The 17,515-nt window shown below is 46.1% G+C and overlaps 1 protein-coding gene across 1 annotated transcript in view; it reads right to left on the reverse strand.

Annotated features, from left to right (window-relative positions):
• Window positions 1–17,515, reverse strand: part of Fbxl2 (F-box and leucine rich repeat protein 2) — a 55,043-nt gene that overhangs the window by 26,206 nt on the left and 11,322 nt on the right. Inside the window, exons 3-4 of the mRNA XM_036192586.1 lie at window positions 4,147–4,201; window positions 3,869–3,943 (exon numbers count right to left, since the gene is read on the reverse strand). Coding sequence (XP_036048479.1) covers window positions 3,869–3,943; window positions 4,147–4,201 — 130 coding nt within the window. The remainder of the gene's footprint in view (window positions 1–3,868; window positions 3,944–4,146; window positions 4,202–17,515) is intronic.

Below are 17,515 nucleotides of genomic sequence, written 5' to 3' on the forward strand. Positions count from 1 at the left end.
CACGTAAAAGTACCATGGCACAAGTGTGGAGGTCAGAGGCCAATTTGCAAGAATCTGTTTTCTCTCTTTCTACCAAGTGGGACCCCAGAACTGATCTCAGTCAGGCTTGATAGCAAGTGCCTTTACCCACTAAGCCATCTCCTGGTCTCATATGTCCAGTCTCTGGAGGCATGGAAATGCCTTGCTATAGGCAAAGTTTCTGTCCCACCTGGACCTCAGCTGTTCAGTCCCAAATAAACACACAGAGGCCTATATCAATTACAAACTGTTTGGCCTATAGCTCAGGCTTATTACTAGTTAACTATTACATCTTAAATTAACCCATTTCTATTAATCTATGTATTGCCACATGTGGCTTCATGGCGTTACCTATATTGAATTACATCTTGCTCCTCAAGCAGCACTTAACATCTCCTTAGACTCAACCTCTCTCCTTCCTGTATCTCTTTAGATTTCCCACCTGCCTCTAAGCTGCCTTGCCACAGGTCAAAGCATCTTATTTATTAACCAGTGGTAGCAACACATATTCACAGCATACAGAAAGACCACCCCCTGCACTTCCCCTTTTCTGTCTAATCAAAAGGGAAGGTTTTCATTTTAACATAGTAAAATTACATATAACAAACAGTTATTGAGCAAGAATTACAGTTATAATATCTAGTCTACTTGTATATGGCATTTAAGATGTTGTAATAACACAGGTTCTTCATTTTATGACACTGAGACATGACTGCTCCTGGCAGCACCAATATACTTCAGAGAATATGATGGGCATCAAAGAAATCTCCACATGGAATTTCCTTTCTCTGTGGCAAAAGTTAGCCACTAGGAAAGAAAATGTTCTTGCCTCGACTGCTGACAGTGTGCTGCCCAAATGCATGAGCAGGACACAAAAGAAAGGATTGCTGAACTTTGCCAAGACAAGGTAGAAAGGCCCTTTAGAAAATCCTGCTTCACAGATGAGTCTGTCAGATGTGCTAGGCCTATAGGCTGAAGATGGATGCCCCAATGTTGCAGAGGAAACCTGGGTGACTGTCCAGGCAGCCAGCTGTCTCTGTCACTTCTCACATTTTTGGGGAGTCACCTGCTTGCACTTCCTGTTTACTCAGGTAATATTTCCTTCTTAGGTCACTGATGGAGTTAAAGACTAGATTTTATAGTTTTCCTTGTTAACAAGTCAGAAAAGAAACTCGCTGAAGAGGTGTAAAGTATATGTTTTAAAGACATCAAAAGATGGGCTGGAGAGATGGCTCTAAGGTTAAGAGCACTGACTGGTCTTCCAGAGGTCCCAGCAACCACATGGTGGCTCACAACCACCTGTAATGAGATCTGGCACCCTCTTCTGTGTACATAATAAATAAATCTTTAAAAAAAAAAAAAAGACATCAAAAGATAGTTTCCATTGGTAATACAAGTTAGATAGAAAGTGAATTAGGCACAACACTTTGGACTGACCAAAATAGAATAAATAATGGAGTATTTTCTCTGAACTGGTCAATTGTTAATGGACTGGACATTGTTAATGTAATTCTTGACTATATATATTGTATATAGTGATTGTACTTACTGTATGTAGTTTTCTTATATTAGTTATAACCTTTTTGATTTTAGACCAAAAAAGGAGAAATATGGTGATACTTTGTATATGCTCTAACAAATCTTGTCTGAAGATCTGTGGCAGAGTCAGCCACAGAGTTAGCCATAGAGGTCAGGCAGTGGTGGCATATACCTTTAATCCTAGCACTCAGGAGGCAGAGGCAGACAGATCTCTGTGAGTTCAGGCCACCCTGGACTATATGAGATTAATCCATTCTAAAAGAGAAACAGAACCAGGCAGTGATAGCATACACCTTTAATCCCAGTACTTGGGAGTCACACGCCTTTAATCCCAGCACTAGGAAGGTGGAGACAGGAAGTGATATGACTGGGTGGAGAAAGGAATATAAGGTGGGAGGAGACAGGAGTTCAGGCCCCCTTTTGGCTGAGGACTCAGGGCATTCGATCTGAGGATTTGTGGAGACAGGATCTTCCCCTTTTGGCTGAGGAGTTGGTGAGGTGAGAAGTAGCCGTGGCTTGTTTCCTCTGATCTTTCAGTATTTACCCCCAATATCTGGCTCTGAGTTTTTATTATAAGACCAATTAGGATTCATGCAACACCTCACCTCAGAGAAGCATGTGCATTCAGAAAGAGTGGTGAGCCAGGCGGTGGTGGCACACGCCCTTAATTCCAGCACTTGGGAGGCAGAGCCAGGTGGATCTCTCTGAGTTCGAGGCCAGCCTGGACTATAGAACGAGTTCCAGGAAAGGCACAAAGCTACACAGAGAAACCCTGTCTCGAAAAGAAAGAAAGAAAGAAAGAAAGAAAGAAAGAAAGAAAGAAAGAAAGAAAGGCACTGGGAGACTCCGTAAGCTCCTGCCATTTGAATACTTTGTTCACCTTTTCTATCAACCCACAGGTGTGTAACCCACTTCCCTAGGTAGGTACCTAGACTCAACCTATTTGTTTCTCAGTGTCTTCAGTTTGATTTTTAAAATTAGTTTATTTATTTATTTATTTGTTTGTTTGTTTATTTTTATTTATTTATTTTTTGGTTTTTCAAGACAGGGTTTCTCTGTAGCTTTGGAGCCTGTCCTGGACTAGCTCTGTAGACCAGGCTGGCCTCGAACTCACAAAGATCCGCCTGCCTCTGCCTCCCAAGTGCTGGGATTACAGGCGTGTGCCACCACTGCCCGGCTAGTTTATTTATTGATTTACATGTATGTGCTTGATGTGCGAGTTTATGTGCACAATGTGAGTGTAGGAGCCCTCAGAGGCCACAAGAGGGCATCAGATTGCCTAGAACTGGATTTCCAGATAGTTGTAAGCTGTCATGTGATATTGGGAACCAAACCCAGGTCCTTTGTGGGAGCAGCAAGTACTCTTAAACCACTGAACCATCTCTGCAGCCCCTCTGCAGTCTGGTATTGAGAAGACGAACTGAATTAACACATGAGGCATGCTCAGAACTGTGAGGGCAGTCAGGAATTACTGCTGTGTGTTATCTGCAGGGACTAGGGCTTCTCTGATGTGGGATGTCCTTCTGTACGCTGTGCATATGCGTTGCTTTTATTGGTTGATGAATAAAGCTGCTTTGGCCTATGGCAAAGCAGAATATAGCAAGGCGGGAAAGCTGAACTGAATACAGGGAGAAAGAAGGGCAGAGTCGAGGAGACACCATCCAGCCACGAAAGGAGCAAGATGTATTAGAACACAGGTAAAGCCATGAGACACATGGCAAAACAGATTAATGGAAAAGAACTAATTTAAGTTGTAAGAGCTAGTTAGTAATAAGCCTGAGCAATAGGCCAAACAGTTTGTAATTAGTATTAAGCCTCTGAGTGATTATTTTATAAGTGGCTGTGGGACCAGGTGGGACAGAGAAAAGCCTCCAGTTGTATTTCCCTTTCCAGAGGGACACATGGATCCTTTGGTCCTTGTCTCCTCTGTACTCACCCACCAAAGCATGAGGAATGAAGGGCTCCAAAGTGAACAGTGAGAGGGAAGTGCTCTGCCCATTTGCTGTAGCTGTTTGCAATATGGAGAGACCCTGGCTCAAAAAAACACTACCATCAACGGGAGCAGAGCAATGTCTGAGTAGGTAATGGTGCCTGTTACCAATCCTGAAGACCTGAATCTGATCCTTGGAACCTGAGAACCAACTCCTGCAGGTTGTCCTCTGACCTCCCTTGGCAAATACATGTACGTAAACACACACACACACACACACACACACACACCACCACCACCACCACCACCACCAACAACAACAACAACAACAACAACAACAACAACAAAAAATACAAAAATAATTTAGGGGAACTAACTTACCTCTACATCTGTTTGAAAGTTAAAAAGATCTATTCTCTGCCAGTTGCTTCCATCCAGGGCTAAGATGTTCCATGCCTGGGAGGGGAGGCAAGAGAGGAGGAGGGGTGAGATTCATCTGCTGGGGATGTTTGCTATTTCCAAACTTTTACGTGTGGTGTATGTCAAGTTAAAATAAAATACGGAATTATAGTACTGTCATTTTAATAAGACAACATTTAATTGTAATGTTTAGTTTGAACCAAGCTCTCATTGATACTAACAACCAGGCAATACCCTACCTTGGAAATCTGTGCACATCGGCAAAGAGTTACTATATCCAAGAAGGAGAATATTCTAGAGAGAGAGAGAGAGAGAGAGAGAGAGAGAGGAGATGAGAGGGTGTCAACACCTCAGGACAATTAGAACTTGAAAGACATAATCTAAGGCATCACCTGGGCACACAGAATTTTCCAGAGCCCCTGGCTGGCAACTCACTCAGCTGGCAACACACTAATGCACACTTATTTCCCACGCACTAATGCACACTAATTTCCCACACATTGATGTACACTTATTTCCCACACATTAATTTCCCACACACAGATTCACACTAATTTCCCACACACTGATGTACACTTATTTCCCACATACTAAGGCACATTAATTTCCCACACACCAATGCACACTAGTTTCACACACACTGATGCACACTAATTTCCCACACATTGATGTACACTTATTTCACACACACTAAGGTACTCTAATTTCCCACACCAATGCACACTAATTTCCCACACACTGATGCACACTAATTTCCCACACATTGATGTACACTTATTTCCCACACACAGATTTACACTTATTTCCCACACACTGATGCACACTAATTTCCCACACCAATGCACACTTATTTCCCACACACTGATGCACACTTATTTCCCACGGCCGTAGTAAAACTCTGTCTGCTCCTATTCTGCTTTGGTCCTGTCATACAAAGTCTCTCTAACCAGAAGTCACTGAGCTTCTCTCTCTCCTGCTCTGAGAACGGGATGTGGGAATGGACCCTACTTCACTCTCCTTGAAGACCAGCATTCCAGTTTCCCAGGTGCTGGGCCAGGGTGACTAAATCCTGTCTTTCTAATGTTCCTAACGCACAGCACCAACTCCTAGTTCAGGTACTAGAGCCTCAAATAATGCGGCTCAAAAGGCGCAATGAGAAAACCCATTTGGCTGGATGTATCTGTTCACACGGCAAAGAATTCTCATAGTCTTTAAATGCTTTTCTCCAGGCAGATGCCAAGGAGCCACAGGAGATGAGAAAGACGGGGAAGGGGGCAAAGGACAGATGGAAGCCTGGTGACGTCTGTAAGGGCTTTAGAGGAAGGCAGGCCCTGGGGGGGTCCATCTGACACTGGAGGTGCTGATGACAGCAGAGTGGATGCACTGTGTGTGCACTTCAATGCTGGGGAGGCGCTGAGGGCGGCCACGATGCTGGCTGGGTAAAAAGAAGCCATGTAAGTATGAGGAAGAGGGCAGGGTAGAACGGCAAATGCACACCAATAGAGATCCCCCAAATCTTCAAAGTTACAGCCAGTGTTGAGTTAAAATTCCATGGATGCAGGGATGGATGACAGAGCCCTAGAATGCCACAGTACTGCACTACCATGGTGGACCCACACAATACCGTGGGAGTAGAGGTGACAGGTGTTACTCTCCAACAGAGACTCTGTGAATACCTGGGAGAGAGGCCTAAAGGCTGCACTGGTCTTAACAGATCAAAGTACAGAAAATGCCCATGGCTGAAACGTGTGCTGACATACAGACTCATGCTCTTATGTTGGGGATCTGCACACCTACGTGACCTCTATGGGAATTTATTTTGCTCACCCCACAGGCCTTCCTGTCCAATAGCCATGTTGCTAGCCCACAAGGGGCCCCACAAACTACCCACGCACACACACGTCATGCTGGAGCCCAGTGCAAACGTGTACAACAGAGATGAGAAGAGCTAAGGCCTCCCTGAGTCTCCCCAAGGACAATCCACATGGCAAATGAAACAATCTACCATCCCCCAGGATCAACCACACACTCTGTTATAAAGACTGTGCCCTGTGGACCACCCACAGGCTCCACGGCAGTCACTTGTCACAGCCACACTCTGAGGAAGAGGACTACTGTCATGTCCACTTCAGGGACAAGGTGACTTGGTCAAGCCACAGGAATGGAAAGGCTGTAGCTGCTGTTCAGCTGACCCAAGAGCCCACGACACATGTGCCCTGCCTGGGAAAGTCTGACAGCGATTTCTTCCTTGGGACTTGACTAGCCACTGTGTTGAGAAGTTTTCTCTTAGTGAACATGCTGCTTGGAAAAATCTAGTCTAAGTTTAGCAAGACCTTTGTAGACTGAAACAGTCAGGAACCAAGTGGGTCTGATACATGTGCCTCCTCTTGTGCCGATGACTCCATTTTACGGTCACTGAATGGAAAAGCGCATCGCCCGAGGTATTTACATCATGTTCCCCACACACCTTTAAACTGAATGCAATTTCATTTCCACAAGCAGGCATGGGCTTGCGCCAATTCTTGACTCAGGGTTTAGAGAACAAAATCGATGGTTGAAAGACAGACCCCAGAGCACCAGTGACAGACAGGGGCCAGGAAAGGGGCACAGCAGGTAAGGGTGCCTGCTACCAGGCTTGATGACTCCAAAGTTGTCCTCTGACCTCCACACATGGGCCATGCCTTGCTCCAGCCTGCTCTCTCTCTCCCTTCCCCCTACACATCATATTCTCTCTCTCTCTCTCTCTCTCTCTCTCTCTCTCTCTCTCTCTCTCCCTCCCTCCCTCTCCCTCTCCCTCTCCCTCTCCCTCTCCCTCTCCCTCTGTCTCTCTCTCTCACACACACAGAATGAAAGAGAGTAAATAATTTTTTTAAGTAAAAACAACGATTAAAGGCGGCGCACACCTTTAATCCCAGCACTGTGGAGGCAGAGACAGGCGAATCTCTGAGTTTGAGGCCAGCCTGGGCTACAGAGTGAATTCCAGAACAGCTGGGGCTACACAGAGAAACCTGTCTTGAAAAACAATGAAAAGATCAAAACAACACCACCCCCAAAAAACAAAGAAAAAACAGAGCTGGCTGAAGTAGGAAACAGTCACGGCCCCTTGAGGGCCTGCTTCTGAAAAGTGGCTCCCAGCTTCCCCCAAGAGCATCCCACGAGCACAAGGTTATACACAGACACAGGGAAGCAGTGCAGCATGCCTGGCTCTGTGGGATACCCTCACTAACTGACATGGGAAAGCCTATCACACAGTGGGTGAGGCACCAGGGGCTGAGTCTTGGACAGAATGAACAAGCGCGAGAGCTGAGCACCAGCATGCGCAGCTCTCTGCACAGGGACCCTGGCTGCAATGTGACTAGTGTCTTAAACTTAAGCTTGCCACTTGTCCACAGTGGATGAAGAACACTGTGTGGGCCAGAATAGACCCCTTCACCCCTAAGTTGCCTTAATCGGAGTACTTTGCCAGATCTACAGCAACCTCTAGTGGACAGCTGTTCTGTTCATGACCTTGTAACACCACCCCTAGAGATGCAGCGTACTGTCCTACCTACCTATGACCTTGAAGAACCGGCTCCTGGGGCGTGGCTGGGGCTACCCTAAGACCTGAGATGCACTGTAGGCTGCCGCTTCTCGGGCTCGTGGGCTGGATCCAGGTGCAGACCATCTCGACAGCAGAACAGTGTTGGACTGACCTCAGCTTTCCAGGACCCTGTGATAAATCTCCCGTGCTGTAGTGAGTTCCCTGTAACTTCCTTCACCCTTTAAGCAGACTCCCTGGATTTCTTGCATTAGGAACCGACACAAATCTACTCATAGACGTGACAGCTGTTCCATTCGTCCGTCTGTCCCACACCTTAGATCCATGTTCACTACAGAGCTCTGCTCTAGTGACTCACCCCTTGTTCATTCCTCACTCCTCTTGGCCCTCTGAACTTCCATTTACATTCTAGACTCTTGCCGACTTGCAGAAGAAACCCTTCTGAAACCTTCACTGGAATTACCCTGAATTTGCAGGAAGCTTAGACAAAATTCAAACTTTTTAGAGTATTGGGGGAGAAAAACACACACCCTCATACACACAGAGCCAGTCAGTGGCTCTCAAGGCACCCAGCGAGGTAAGGCCCACTGTTGTTTAACCCGCATGGACCTTACACTGCTGTTCCCTGCTGGACTTAAAGAATGTCTTCCCGACAAGAAATTCCCTTAGCACTTGCGTGGGAGAGCTTGCGATGAATCTTTCTCAGCTTGCACTTACTTGAAAAGGTTTCTTTTTAGTTACAATGTATTGTGTCTGTATGGGGCGGGGTGCCCGGTGTGAAGGGGAGGGCAGGTCTGGGACAAGTTCTCCATGCACAAGGCTTCTGGTGTTGAAGTCAAGTTCCCAGGCTTGCACGACCACTGCTCCTGCTGCGCCATCTCACCAGCCCAGGCTTTTATTACTTTTTTGGCTAATTTTTAATTTTTAAAAATTATTACTGTGTGTATGGTGCGTGGGTGTGGATGAGCTGCAGAATACACGCAAAAGTCAGAGAACAACTTTGTGGAGTTGGCTCTCTCCTTCTACCTCAGCATGGGTCCCAGGGACGCCAGGCCTGCCTAGCAGGCACCTTGACCTGCTGAGCCATCTCACCAGCCCAGGCTTTTTGTTTTGTGGTTTTTTGTTTGGTTTTGTTTTTGTCTGTTGTTTTTGAGACAGGGTCTCTCTACACAGCCCTGACTGTCCTGGATCTCACTCTGTAGACCAGGCTGGCCTCAAACTCACAGAGATCCACCTGCCTCTGCCTCCCAAGTGCTGGGATTAAAGGTGTACGTCACCACCATGCTGGGCTCCAGGCTTTCATTTTCTAAAGGTAACTAACGGGCTGTGTAGTTTGGGGACAAGAGAATGTTCTTTCCGCACTTTAAACATCTTTGCTTTTGAATCATTGCTCCTAAGAACCAACTGGGTGTATCTTAACCACTGCTCCTGCACATGTACAGGTCCACTGTTCAGCTCTGGGTTAGGTTACTTGTGTTTTTGCAACAGAGATTTGCTATGTAGCCCAGGCTGACATGGAGCCCATGACCCTGACCCTCAGCCTCCCAAGTACTGGGGTCACTCATGGCCACACCAGCTTCAGTCATCCTTCAAGATGACTTGACCTTTCTTCACTGTTCGTCGGTATTTAGCTGTGTGTCTTAGTATGATGGTCACCATGTGTGCCCACCTGGAATCCACTGCTTTTTATTCTGATGTCTGTAACCAGGTATGAAAGCTTTGGGGCCATTATTCTGTCAAACATACAGACGACTACTCCTTCTCTTCTTATCTTGACCTCCAACTGAATGTACATGAGGTCACTTCATCTTCGTACTGTTTTTATTCTTACAGGGTTTCTCTATGTAGCACTTACTGTCCTGGAACTCATCTATAGATCAGGCTGGCCTTGAACTCAGAGATCCAAGGGTCTCTGCTTCCTGAGACCTGGGATTAAAGGCATGCGCCACCACTATACCCGAAGAGTTATTAATTTTTAATTTGTGTGTGTGTGTGTGTGTGTGTGTGTGTAGCTGCGGGTATGTGCATGTGAGTACAGGTGCGATTGGAGGTCAGAGTTGTCAGATCCTCTGGACTGGGTTATAGGCAGTTGTGAGCAACTCGATGTGTGTAGAGCCCACAATAATTCAAAGATGATAGCCTGTGCTGATTCTTCTGTTGAATGACCCTTGTCCCATACGAGAAGAACAGTTAGTGAAAAATTAAGACAAGACCCCAGCTGTGTCAAGAGCTGTGTTAAGATAACCACAGACATGCATAGACATGCTTTTACAAACCCCATTAAACTTGTACAAACACCCTGTCATCACAAATTGTACTACTAATTGTAATATGTTATCACAAGTTATAAATTCCCAAAATGTACTGTCACCCAAGACTTAACCTCAACTTGTAAAAATTATTTTCTTATTATCACCCCTCACCTCCCTACTTGTGGCTTTTGCTTTAAAAAGGACCTACTCCCTCTTTAAAAAGGACCTACTCCCTCTTCTGGGGTCACAGTGTCAGAAGCTGACCTGCCTGTGGCTCTCACTAGCTAGAAGTTCTGGTACCCTGCAGCGATGGAATAAAGTTGCCTCTGCTCATCTAACTTTGGTGACCTCATCCTCAATATCTGTGCAACTCTCAGACCCAATAATGTGGGGCTGGGAACTGAACCTGGATCCTCTATAACAGCAGGCTGCACTCTGGGTCCCTCATCTCTCCAGCCCTCCACCTCCCACCCCATCCCCAACGCCACTATGACTGATACTTTCCTCCTGGAGGTTTTGCTGTCCCTTGCATACAGCTTTTTCTGTGGATTCTTTCCCTTATCTAACCCTGCTGTGCAGAGCTCAGTAGCCAGGGCACCGAGGGAGCTCACTGATTTGTTTTCTCTTCCCTATGGGTCCTGGTTTTTCTGATTTGTCTGCCTCACTCCAGGTCCAGTGGAGAATGTAGCATTTTATCTTGGCTTATTTCCCAGAGAGCCCTGGCCTTTCCTCTGGAGGTTTAGCATCTGCACACTCTAGTCCTCAGGTGCAGCTAAAACTACTCAGATCACCTGCAAGCGGCCAAGCCTGACTCTGGATCTCTAACTGTTGTGACACCGAGCAGCCAAGCCTGACTCTGGATCTGTAACTGTTGTGAGTGAAACAGAAAAGGGTTAGTTGCAGTTTCCTCTGAGTCTGTAAACTCCTCTGAATTGCATTATTCCAAGAATCCAAAGGCCCAGGCACTGCAGACAGCTCAACCCCTCCTCACAGTGTTTCAGGAGAAATGAATGGGGAGAAATTTTAGGACAAAGAATTTGTTGCATTTGGGCCTCTAAGCCATGGCTGGTTTAGTTTCTATAAAACTCAGTAAGGCAGGGGCTGGGAGGTGGCTCAATATCTACGAGCACTGACTGCTCCTCCAGAGGACCCAGGTTCAATTCCCAGTACCTGCACGGTGGCTCACAACCCTCTGTAACTCTAGTTCTAGGGGATCCAACACCCTCATACAGACATATGTGCAGGGAAAACACCAACGCACAGGAAATAAAAATTAATAAATAATTTAAAAAAAAACAAAAACAAAAACAAAAAACTCAGTAAGGCCCAGTGAGACTGCACAGTGGATAAAGGCATTCACTGCCAAGCCTGATGACCCACATTTGATTCTTGGAACCCACATAGCAGAAGAGCACTGGCTCCTGTACACTGAATCGCACAACTCAGCAGCTACTGATGGAAACAGTTCCATCACCCAGGCGAAATGCCACTTACTGTAACCACCCCCAACCCCCGCCCTACTGAGCCCCCGCCAACACTGATGTGCCTGGCTGCGAGGATGCTTCCCTGATCTCCAGGTGAACGGCTTCCTTAGTGTGCTCTTCACACTCACCCACACTGGCACACACAAGTACTTCTCCTGGCTGCATACCTCTTTGTGTGTTTATATCAGATTTGTTTGTTCAGTTATCTGTTGATAGACATCTGGAGTTCCTCATTTTGGCTCTTGTGAATAATTCTGCTATGAATATTTGTATACATGTAATTGTTGGCATTTTTAATAGTTTGATCATGTATTTTGGGTTTTTTGCAGCTTCAATTTTGGGATGGCAAACTGTGATCCCAAATTTTAAATGAAAAAAAAAATTCCAGAAGTAAGCAATTTTAAGTTTGTGTGATTTTTTGTTTTCTTTGGAGACGAGGTCTCACTATGTAGACTGAGCTGGCCTTACAGTTCACAGAGACTCACCTGCCTCTGCCTTGTAAGTGCCGGGATGAATGCGTGTGCCATCATAGCCAGCTTGAGTTTGGGTGATTTTTATTACTGAATATTGTCATTTGTTTTACTACTAGCTACTGTTATTTGCTCTGCTCATTTGTAGATTCAACTTTCTCTGCATGTATAGGAAAAACACAGTGCAGGACCCAGTCACTCGGGCTGCTGGGATACACAGGGATATAGCCTGCCCAAGAGTAGAACTCCCATTGTGTGATTATTTTGTGTTTCTTTTGAAGAACTGCCAATTGGCTACACCAATTACAACTTCATTATCATTCTTGCATCTTCATTATAGAATAACCTAGCTCAGGCAGACAGTTCTAGGTTTCTCTCCCCTTGGGCACATGGAATAAGAGTACGCTCTCCCTTTTATCACTGCTGTCCAGAGACCTGCCATTAGTTACTTACGGCTGTCGCTAGGAATTGGGCTCATTTTACAGGTTTGTTTAGGACCCCTTGGGCTTTTGAGATGGCTCAGCTGCAGGCCCAAAGTTCTGGGTTTCATCCCCAGAACCACGTGGTGGACCCAAAGAACCAGGTTCCTCCAGTCGTCCTCTGTGCTGGAGAGTTTATGTCAACTTGACACAAACCAAAGTCATTTGAGAGAGGGGACCTGTTTATCTTTTTTCTTCCAGACAGGGTTTCTCTGTGTAGCTCTGGCTGTCCAGGAACGAGCTCTGTAGGCCAGGCTGGCCTCGAACTCACAGAGAACTGCCTTCCTCTGTCTCCCCGAGTGCTGGGATTAAAGGCGTGCTCCACCAACACCCCTAGAGGAGGGAATCTGAATTAAGAAAATGCCTCCAGGAGGGCTGGAGAATTGGCTCTGGGGTTAAGAGCACTTGTTGCTCTTCCAGAGGACCTGGGTTCAATTCCCAGTACCCGCATGATGGCTAACAACCATCTGTAACTCCAGTCACAGGGGATCTAATGCCCTGCATGCATGTGGTTCATAGACATACAGGCAGGCAAAACAACCATACACAGAAAATAAGAAAGCAAAATGCTTCCATAAGACTAGGCTATAAGCAACCCTACAGCACACTTTCTTAATTAATGACTGTTGGGGGAGGGCCCAGCCCATTATGGGTAGGGCCATCCCTGGGCTGGTGAACCTGAGTGTGGTAATATATTGTAATGTGGTGATATAGTGTGTACCCTAATAAACTTGCCAGAGGATCAGAGGACAGAGCCAGCCACTAGATTAAACACAGAGGCCAGGTAGTGGTGGCACACACCTTTAATCCTATCACTGAGAGGCAGAGTTCTGTCTGGATCTCTGTGAGTTCAAGGCCACACTGGAAACAGAGCCAAGCAGTGGTGGCACATACCTTTAATCCCAGTACTGGGAAGCACACACACCTTTAATCCCAGGAAGCAACATGGTTGGGTGGAGAAAGGTATATAAGGCGTGAGGAAACAGGAACTAAAGCAGTTCAGCTGAGACCCGATAGGGTGAGGACTCAGAGGCTTTCAGTCTGAGGACACAGGATAGGCTGAGGAGCTGGCGAGGTGAGGCTGGCTGTGGCCTACTCTGCTTCTCTGATCTTTCAGCTTTCACTCTGATATCTGGCTTTGGGGTTTTTATTAAAAGACCATCTAAGATTCGAACAACACCTGAGCAAATCATGATGAACAAGCCATTTAAGCAGCACCCTCCATGGCCTCTGCATCAGCTCCTGCCTCCAGGTTCCTGCCCTGCTTGAGTTCCTGTCCTCACTGCTTTTGATGATGAACAGTGATGTGGAAGTGTGAGTGAAATCCACCCTTTCCTGTCCATGTTGCTTTTGGTCATGGTGTTTCAGCACAGCAATAATAACTTAACTAGGAGAGCCTCTGGCCACCACATGCATACTAGGACACATCCCCCAACCCACACACATTCACACAAAAGAAATAAAAGCCGGAGAGATGGCTCAGTGGTTAAAAGGACTGGCTGCTCTGCCAGAGGATCCGAGTTCGGTTCCCAGCAACCACATCAGACAGCACACAGCCACTTGTAGTTCCAGCTCTCAGAAATCTAGCAGCCTCTTCTGGCGCACACATGCACAGACACATACAGCGTACATAAATATCTTAAAATAAAAATAAACAACTTGTAGTAAGGCTTGTGTCTGATGTTCTGCCATTTCATTATAACTATTCAGGTATGAATTTATCTTTCCTGATCCTGATTGGTAACTGGTGTCCTCCCACAGTTTGAGGACCCACGCCTGTAATCCATTCTGAAAAACAACTCCAGCCATGAATGCTTTAAATATCCCACGTCCTTTGTCTATGATTCTCTTTCGAGCTCAAATCCCACCTTCAGGTCCCTTGAAAGTGGTTCAGTGTTTCTGTGACTATCTCCACATGCTGATGTAAAGGTGGAAAGAAAAACTAGGAACTTGTCCTCTGACCTCCACAGGTACACTATGGAACACACACACACACACACACACACACACACACACACACACCATACACAATAAATAATAAATTTTTAAATACTCAAAAGAAAAATTTAGAACATTATCTTGAGTCAAAAGAAGATATATATATACACATACACACACACACACACACACACACACACACACACACACACACGCATATGCATATATACATATATGTGTGCCCGAGACCTCTGCAAGAGAGCAAATGCTGTCGACTGCTGAGCTCTCTCTAGCCCCTCATGGAGAATTAAAAGGTGACTTGAAGCTTTGTGTTCAAAGAAAGCATTATCTACTCTGAGAGGTCCGAGAAGGCATCAGATCCCAGAAACTGGAGTTTCAGAGAGTTGTGAGCCACCCTGTGGGTGCTGGGAACTGCACCTGGGTCCTCTGTGAAAGCAGCAAGTGCTCCATTGCCCTACTCCTAAACTCTGTGTTCTTCCATGCCCGAGCAGAAGGATGCATGTGCACATGTGTGCGCTGGAATCATTTGCTGAAAGCACTCAACAGATTTAATGCAATCTTTTTTTGGGGGGGAGGAGGGGGTTTCGAGACAGGGTTTCTCTGTGTAGCTTTGCGCCTTTCCTGGAACTCACTCTTTAGACCAGGCTGGCCTTGAACTCACAGAGATCCAGCTGGCTCTGCCTCCCAAGTGCTCGGATTAAAGGCGTGTGCCACCACCCGGCATTAATGCAATCTTAAACAAAACAAATACAATGTTGGAAGCAACATGTGGCTATAGGTTGATAACAACCATTTGCTATTTCAAATGCTGTTTCAAGGGAAGAGCCACTTCTTCCCTTGTGGAATTGTGTTGAAGGCCGGGCAGTGGTGGTGCACACCTCTAATCCCAGCACTCAGGAAGCAGAGGCAGACAGATCTCTGAGTTCAAGGCCAGCCTGGGCTACAGAGTGAGCAGAGTGAGTTCCAGGACAGCCAGGGCTGCACCTATATCGAAAAAGAAAAGCACTCCTCCACATGCCTTTCCCACATCACGTTTTCTGTGCTGTTCAATAAACACAGAGTAAAGGTCTATGTTAGGACAGCAGCAGAGATGGACAGCATGAGAAGACCCAGATCTATCTCTATCTCTATCTCTATCTCTATCTCTCTCTCTGTCTCTCTCTCTGTCTCTCTCTCTGTCTCTCTCTCTGTCTCTCTCTCTGTCTCTCTCTGTCTCTGTCTCTCTCTCTCTCTCACACACACACACACACACACACACACACACACACACACACACGACAGGCTATGGACAGGCCACTAACCAAACTACAGATAGATGAAAGACAGAACTCAAGTTTGGGGTCACTGTTGGTCTAAACCCCAAGAGGAAGACTCTGTTTTCATCCTTAACATGATATCCAGAAAATGGAGTAACATATCTTAATTAATCAGGAGGAGGAAATGTGAACCTTTCAGTGAACTTTTCGGTGTAAATGACACAAGGTGACTGTGCTGGCAGGTGTTTGGTCAAGTAAACACAAGTCACTCGGGAAGAGGGAATCTCAAGTGAGAAAATGCCACCATCAGACTGTCCTGTGTGCAAGCATTTCTTGATTAGTGGGAGGGACTCAGCCTTTGTGGGTGTGCCACCCCTGGGAAGGGGGTCCTGGGTTCTATAAGAAAGCAGGCTGGCCGGGCGGTGGTGGTGGCGCACGCCTGTAATCCCAGCACTCGGGAGGCAGAGGCAGGCGGATCTCTGTGAGTTCGAGGCCAGCCTGGGCTACAGGGCGAGATCTAGGAAAGGCGCAAAGCTACACAGAGAAACCCTGTCTCGGAAAAAAAAAAAGAAAGAAAGAAAGAAAGAAAGCAGGCTGAGCAAGCCATATTGAGCAAGCCAGTGAGCAGCACCCCTCCATGGTCTCAGCTTCAGTTCCTGCCCTGAATTCCTATACTGACTCCCTTGGATGAGGAACTACAAGTTGTAACATGAATAAACCCTTTCCTCCCCACATTGATTTAGGTTATGGCATTTCATCACCATAAAAGTGACAAAAAGACATACGGGACTTGGGACAGGCTTTCCTCAGGAATATTCCAGAGACTAAGCATCAGAAAAGAAAATGACAACACAGAGCTGAGTAAACATGGAGAAACAGTTCAAGGAAAGAGCACAAAACTGAGGGAACTGGTCACATCTTAAAGTGTCACACTGACAGATATGGTTGAGAGCTCAACTCCTAAAATCTGCTTCCTAAAACCAAGAGAGACAATAACAATGTGGAAAGTCCATGCAATCCATCTTCAACTGGTGTGGATGATAAAACTCCCACAGTCATGAACATACACCTGACTGAAAGGTGTGAGCTACTGAGCTATGTGAGAGCCAAGAGCAGAGAAAATCACTTTCTTTTTAAATGATTTATTTTTATTTTTAATACATATATGTGTCTTGTGTATGGGTACATGAATGCACTTGCCTATGGAGTCCAGAAGAGGGCGCTGGATCCTATGGAGCTGGAGTTACAGGTGGTTATCAGCCACAAGATTCAAGGGCTGAGAATCTTCTGCAAGAGCAGTTTGTGCTCTTAACCACCGAGCCATCTCCCTAGCCCTAAGAAAATCTTTAATTCACAAGTGAAAGGTGTGTAGAAAAAGTCAAGTTGTATAAACTTAATAACAAAGTGCATGGAAGGAATATGTGAAATAATAACATTAAGTATTCTTAAAATTACCAATAAAAATCACTAGATGAGAAGAAAACTGTTTTTTCTAGTGGATTCAAAGTTATATTAAAGGCCTGTGATCCTGGTTTTCAGGATGCAGAGGGAAGAAGATTGTGAGTTCAAAACCAGGCTGGTCTACAGAGTGAGGCATACACACATGTGCACATACACCATCTCCAAACGAGAACCACGTGGAGCTAAGAGACAAAAAGATGACGATGGCTCAGTGGTTAGTGAGAATGCCTGTCTAGCGTTTGGTTTGTTTTGTTTGATTTTCGAGACAGGGTTTCTCTGTAGCTTTGGAGCCTGTCCTGGATCTCACTCTGTAGACCAGGCTGGCCTCGAACTCACAGAGATCCGCCTGCCTCTGCCTCCCCAGTGCTGGGATCAAAGGCGTGTGCCACCACCTCTGGGCCTGTCTAGCGTTTGGCAGATCCTTCCACGTACTGAAGATGAGCAGGAATCCACCAGGGTTAGTACGGCAGCTCTCACCATCACAGACTCTCTAGTACACAATCAAAAGACCAAACCTAAGAAGTCAGCATTGATCTGGGAAGAAAATAAGGACCCTGCCGGCACCTTTAATCCCAGCACTCAGGAGGCAGAGCCAGGCAGATCTCTGTGAGTTCAAGGCCATCCTGGTCTCCAAAGTGAGTTCCAGGAAAGGCACAAAGCTACACAGAGAAACCCTGTCTTGGAAACCCCCCGCCCAAAAAAAAAAAAA

This window comes from Onychomys torridus, chromosome 7 (assembly GCF_903995425.1).
Source record: "Onychomys torridus chromosome 7, mOncTor1.1, whole genome shotgun sequence".
NCBI lineage: Eukaryota > Metazoa > Chordata > Mammalia > Rodentia > Cricetidae > Onychomys > Onychomys torridus.